General features: G+C 54.4%; 1 protein-coding gene across 1 annotated transcript in view; it reads left to right on the top strand.

Moving 5' to 3' along the window:
• P2RX5 (purinergic receptor P2X 5) overlaps nucleotides 1-6,171 on the top strand; it is a 16,633-nt gene that overhangs the window by 2,661 nt on the left and 7,801 nt on the right. Inside the window, exons 2-9 of the mRNA XM_042780502.1 lie at nucleotides 1,164-1,314; nucleotides 2,463-2,534; nucleotides 2,807-2,882; nucleotides 2,969-3,065; nucleotides 3,305-3,385; nucleotides 3,700-3,838; nucleotides 5,523-5,659; nucleotides 6,100-6,171. Coding sequence (XP_042636436.1) covers nucleotides 1,164-1,314; nucleotides 2,463-2,534; nucleotides 2,807-2,882; nucleotides 2,969-3,065; nucleotides 3,305-3,385; nucleotides 3,700-3,838; nucleotides 5,523-5,659; nucleotides 6,100-6,171 — 825 coding nt within the window. The remainder of the gene's footprint in view (nucleotides 1-1,163; nucleotides 1,315-2,462; nucleotides 2,535-2,806; nucleotides 2,883-2,968; nucleotides 3,066-3,304; nucleotides 3,386-3,699; nucleotides 3,839-5,522; nucleotides 5,660-6,099) is intronic.

Here is a 6,171-nt window from a genome sequence, read left to right as displayed (position 1 = left end):
TGAAAAACAAGAAATTTTCTTATTTAACCAAGCTCAAGGATCAAAATTAGGAAACTAACATTAATATATTATTACTGTGGTCAGCAAAAAAGGGGAAGACCCTCAACTAGATGGATTGACACAGTGGCTGCAACGATGGGCTCAAGTATAGTGAGGATTGTGAGGATGGTGCGCGACTGGGCAGGGTTTGGTTCTGTCGTACATAGGGTCGCTGTGAGTCAGATCCGGTTCTACAGCACCTAATGACAACATATTAATACTATTATCTAATTGATAGACCTTTTGTAAATTAGGCCAATAATTACTTTCATAGCAAAAGACAGTCCAGGCTCATGTCGCATTCAGTCATGCCATGTACTTGGTCTCCTCTGATCTGTTCCCGAGTTTTTCTTTGTACGTTGTGATACTGACCTGTTTTGAAGAGTACAGGATTTTATATTCTTTTGAGGTGCCCTGATGGAGTAAAAGTTAAGCACTTAGCTGCTAACTGAAAGGTCAGTGGTTTGAATCCATCCAGCGGTTCTGTGAGAGAAAGATCTGGTGACCTGCTCCCATAAAGATTACAGCCTAGAAAACTTTATGGGGAAAAAAAAAAAGAAAGAAAGAAAAAACCCTATGAGCCTCTCCTCTTGTCACATGGGGTTGCTATGAATTGAAAATCGACCCAAGGGCACCCAAAACCAACAATTTTGTAGGATGCCCCTCTGTTTAGGTCTGACCGATGTCTTTTTGCTCTGGGTTTCACATTCTGCACCATCTCATTAACTCTGACCACGCCCCCTGGAGGGAGGCATTGTTTTTCCCAGGCAACAAACCGGGAGACCCAGGCTCAGAGTTAACTGGCTTGCCTGTGGTTACACGGCCAATGCATGGTGGAGCCTGTTTCAGCTGGGCCTGCCTGGTATCAGGGCCTCAGTGCCTGAGGGCTGTGATCGCCCCTCCTCCCACACCTCTGGGGTTCATTGTCACCCAGGCTGCTTGCGGGACCAGGTTTCAGGCAGTGGTGGGAGCTGGTAGGAAAGGCAGCCTGGAGCCTGTCCGCCCCTGCCCCTAGCCAGGAGTCACTATGACTCCCACTTCCCTCACCCCCCACCCATAGACCTGGGGGACTTCCCTGAGGGCAGCAATGCACCTGATGCCCACTCACCGGCCTCTCCCCGCAGGTGGGTGTTCATGGTGAAGAAGGGCTACCAAGACACAGACACGTCCCTGCAGAGTGCTGTCATCACCAAAGTCAAGGGCGTGGCCTTCACCAACACCTCGGAGCTTGGGGAGCGGCTCTGGGATGTGGCTGACTATGTCATCCCACCTCAGGTCTGAGCCCCCACCCACCACTGCTGCCCTGGCCCCCAGGGACCTCCATCCACTGTCTCCCTTGGCCCAGGTTGGCTGTGGGGGTTTACAGATAGAGACTCTGTCCAGACCCTTCCCCCCAGGTCACACCCCTGCCCTCACTGACTGGACCCTATTATTATTTTTAGTTGTAGTAAATTTATCAGTAACAAAACATTTGCCATTTCTACAACTGCCTAAACCTTATGAGACTGTCCATTCTGCAAGCAACCCGTGAGCCTACTGACACCAAATGGGATCCAGAATGCTTCCAGGCCACTTGTCACAATGGGCAAATCGGGGCTCTCTCAGAGGGAACCCCACCCTCTATTAGCCACTGTTCCTGGGAATGGCTCCCTGGCCTGCTCAGAATCTGTGCGCGCCAGGCCGGGCAACCCCATCATTACGCTCCTTCTCCCAGCTCTGGGCTTGGCCCCCAGGGGCTGAGGTTGTATGGGGATTCATGGGTGGGTGCCATGAGGGTGGACCAGGAAGGGACCTATCAAAGGACACCTGCTGAGGGACTCCAGGGTCAGCAGGCAGAGGGCAGAGGCTACCAGTTTTGTGGCACCACCCACCCCAGTACCCATTCAGAGGCCCCAGCCCTCCCACATAGCCCTGGGAAGGGGGCCTCAGGAGGGCAGGAGGCAGAGGTAGGTCTACAGAAGATAGTGCCTGTGCAAGCACTGAAAATGTGCCCCTGTGCAAACACCTGACCCCCGTCTTTTAGATAACTTTACCATAATATCAGCTCAAAAATACAAGGCAAGCTCATTAATCTTTTACTTAACACATTATGGCCCTTCATGAAAATTACAACTGCATCTTCCTTGCTTTCACTGATGATAAGTGTCTATGAACTGCCCAAAGTCATTTATTCCCGCCCCCTCCCCCCGTTTCTTCTCTTTTTACTCTCAGCAGAGCAAGATCACACAGTCTGCCTTGACCCATGGAGGCTCTCAAATATGAAACTATTCATTTGAAATTGTTGAATGAGCTCTCACAGCGGGCAATGGAAATGGCTATGGCTGGTGGAAACTGCTCAGTGGCGCCCCCTACAGGTGGTGCCCAGGCATGTGCCCTACCTGCCATATCTTAGATGTGCCCTCACCTCCTTTCTGGTTCCTTAGGGAGAGAATGTCTTCTTCGTGGTGACCAACCTGATCGTGACCCCCAACCAGCGGCAGGACACCTGTGCTGAGGTGACATGGCACCCAGAGCTGGGGGAGGGGCAGAGGAGCTGCCAGCAGCAGCTGGGGAACCCCTCTTCTGGGGGTGGAGTTTCTACCCACTCCAGGGCCCGGGCGCGGGGTGGGATGTGTGCAGGGTGAGGATGTACGTGCATGGTTTGGGGATGGGGCCAGGACTTACGTCAGGTTGTCAGAAGGGTGTGTGAGCCCAGGTAGGGTAAGAACTGCCTGAACCCCAGGGGTGGGACCTGGCCCCGCCTGAGGCTTCCTTTCTCTCCTGGCAGAGTGAGCACATCCCCAATGCTGAGTGCTCTGAGGACAGCGACTGTCGCCCTGGGGAGGCTGTTATCGCTGGCAATGGTGAGGGCCTGGGGGCAAGGGCTGGGGGGAGAGGAGTGGCCTGAGGCTGGGAGTCCCCGGGCATCGTCTCTATGCCGTGCCCGCAGGAGTGAAGACTGGCCGCTGCCTGCAGGCAGGGAGCACGGCAAAGGGCACCTGCGAGATCTTCGCCTGGTGCCCCGTGGAGGCAAAGTCCAAGCCAGCGTGAGTGACCCAGTCTGGGGTCCTGAGGGGTTTCTCAGTCCCTTGGGTGGGGACACGCCCAGCCCAGTGCCTCGCTTTGAGGGAGAAGCCAAAACACCTCAGAGAGGGCGGAGGACCACTCCACCCTGAGCAAATTAGCTGTCCTTGCCAAAGACTCCAGGGAACACAGGGAGCAGGTCTGGGGGAGATGAGGGGAGGTGGGCCGGGCATCCTGGACAGGTTCCTGGTTTGGTTTGTAGGAAGCTGCTCCTGGGTGAGGCTGAAGAATTCACCGTTTACATCAAGAACTCCATCCGTTTTCCCAAATTCAACTTCTCCAAGTATGTGGGGCTTGGATCTCGGGGTTCTGGGAGGGGAGCCTTGGCTGGTGACTTGGGATGTCTGAGGGCCTTGGCTGGCCTCATGGCTGTTGTTGGTGGTCTGTGTGTACCAAGTTTTTTGGGGGGGGGTGGAACTGCTGGCCCTAGGGCTCCCCTGCCTCTACTGTGGGGCATAGCCCTGCTCTTGGGTGGAGTAGGATATTAGCTGGGGGGATGGGTCAGGTCTCCAGTCAGGGGTCAGCCTAGGCCACGGTGAGGGGCCAGGACACCAAGTCTCACCCTCACTTCACCGATTGTTCATGGCCTCCACCCAGGACCAATGTGCTAAACACCCAGAACAGCTCTTTCCTGAAAACCTGTCGCTTTGACCTCAACAACCTATACTGCCCCATCTTCCGACTGGGCTCCATCGTCCGCTGGGCTGGGAGCAACTTCCAAGAGATGGCCCTGGAGGTGGGTGGTGCACACAGTGAGCTCCCCCTCCCCCAGGGGGCCTGGGCTCCAGAATGAGGTGGGGTGTGGAAGGCCCTGTGGGGTGGGGTGGGTGCGTGGCTGTACACTCACCTGCCCCCAGCGGCTGTTTGTAGAATGAGCTGTGACACAAAGCTGGACGTGCCAGTGCTCAGACCGTGGACATTTGGTAAGGGGGCGGAAGGGAGGCAAAAGGGACATGGCTGTAATGACCTAGCCCCTGTCCTCCTGGAGCCCCTGAGCCTACCTTAGTTTCCTCGGGCCAACGTGTTCATCAGGTACCAGCAAAGGCATTGAGGTAGAGAGGAAAAGTAGGCAGGCCTGGGCTTGAGTCACAGACCCAGTGAATGTGACTGTTAACCAGAAAGTTGGTGGTTCAAACCTCCAGCTGCTCCATGGAAGGAAGATGGGGCAATCTACTTCCGTAAAGATTTACCACCTCAGAAACCCACTGGGGGTTGTCATGAGTCAGAATCGACTTGATGGCAGTGAGTTTTTTTTTTTTTTTAAGTACGATGGTGGATCTCTGGTAGAGTAGTGGTTAAACATTCAGCTGCAAACCAAAAGGCTGATGGTTCGAACCCATAAGTCACTCTGTGGGAGAGAGATGAGGCAGTCAGCTTCTATAAGGATCCACAGCCTTTGGAATCTGATGGGGCAATTTTACTCTGTCTGTAGGGTTGATATGAATCAGAATCACTTGATGGCAGTGAGTTGTTAGTACATAGTTAAGATCAACCCAGTGAATGAAGGTGCGTGACTGACTGCATCACTTCCCGTCCCTTCCTGAGGTTAGTCCCTCAGATGTGGGGCCTGTGGAGCCCCTATGTGCTGGCTATTTCAGAAACACACAGAGCATCTTAATTGCTCAGACTGTTTTAAGATCTAGTTCTTTGTTCCATAGATGGTCCCCATGCTCCTCTCTGCTCCAACTCTTTGGATTTAGCTGCAGGCTTCTCCCCTTTAGATTTTCAATCAGGAGTCAAACACTAATCTGGACCCCAAGTCCAGCGATGGCCTCCAAGCTCTCTGAGAGGTCCCCCCTTCTCATGAAGCCTAGATGAGGGAGAAGAGCACCTACCCCTCCTCCATGGGTGGAGTAAGAGCACCTCAACATTGGACTCCAAAGAAATCCCCCTTGAAGCCTCTCCAACCTCGGCCCGATGCCCTTGAAGTAGGAGCTGAGCTAAGGGTCACAAAGCTGGTTTGCCACCACCTCCTTGGGGCACCATTCAGCAGTGACCCAAGGCCACACTCTGGGACATGGGCACACTTAGCCCTTGCTGTCTAGCTCATAGTCTTTGGGGACATCAGCTGAAGCCAAACTAGAAAGAGCCCACTGGCACCTCCTGGCTCCTGTGTCCAGTGCCTGTCCACAGTTGGTTCTGGCCTGGGATAACCGTCCCACAGTAAGTGCAGGTCCGGGGGAGCTCTCTCGCCTGGTGCGTGGGCAGGGAAGATAGGAGGGCTGGAGCTGTTCATGGTGCAGTTTTCTCAGCCACTCCAAAGTGGGGTTAGAACTCTGTGCCCCCGACCTCCCGCCCTGAAGGATTGTCCAGGAGGGTAGACCCAGTACCCAAGACCTCCCCCTCCACAGGGCCAGTCTGAGACATCTGTCCGTCTCCAGAAAGCTCTGTGCACTGACCCTCGTCTCTCTTTCATCAAGGGCGGTGTGATAGGAATTCAGATTGAATGGGACTGTGATCTTGATAAAGCACCTTCTGAATGCAACCCTCACTATTCTTTTAGCCGTCTGGACAACAAATTTGCAGAAAAATCTGTCTCCTCTGGGTACAACTTCAGGTAACTGGGGGCCAGGCCTGTGTCTTGTGACCCTGGCTGCGTGTCATGTCCTTTCTGGGTGTCAGTGCTATGACTCCCTTCCTGGGGGCGGAGTGGGAGCCAGAGCTGGAGGTGTTGGGAGAGACAGGCAAGGGGAGGCCTGGACCCGGCTGAGTGGCTGTGGATGGTGCTGAGAGGTCTCTGGGAGGAGAGAGAAGTGTCTGGGGGGCCAGTTCGATCAGTGCTTTGGTGGCCTGGAGACTGGCCCAGAGCGCAGTGGGAAAGCCCTTGCCCCTTGGGGACTGTCTGGCAGAGATGCCAAATATCTGTATGCATCTTTGGACTTGGCTCCATGAGACGATCTGGCACCTCTCCTGGGGCTGCTTATCAGTCCCCTCCCTGAAGCCCCGATAGGAAGGCCCAGCCAGGCTGACGTTTCCCCTGGGCCTTGTCTCCCCCAGATTTGCCAAATATTACCGAGACACAGCTGGAGTGGAGTTCCGCACCCTGATGAAAGCCTATGGGATCCGCTT

The sequence above is a fragment of the Orycteropus afer genome, unplaced genomic scaffold (genome assembly GCF_000298275.1).
Source record: "Orycteropus afer afer isolate SDZICR_OR568_19922 unplaced genomic scaffold, OryAfe1.0 scaffold00042, whole genome shotgun sequence".
In the NCBI taxonomy this organism is placed as follows: Eukaryota; Metazoa; Chordata; class Mammalia; order Tubulidentata; family Orycteropodidae; genus Orycteropus; species Orycteropus afer.
This window is presented reverse-complemented; position numbering and strand designations above follow the sequence as displayed.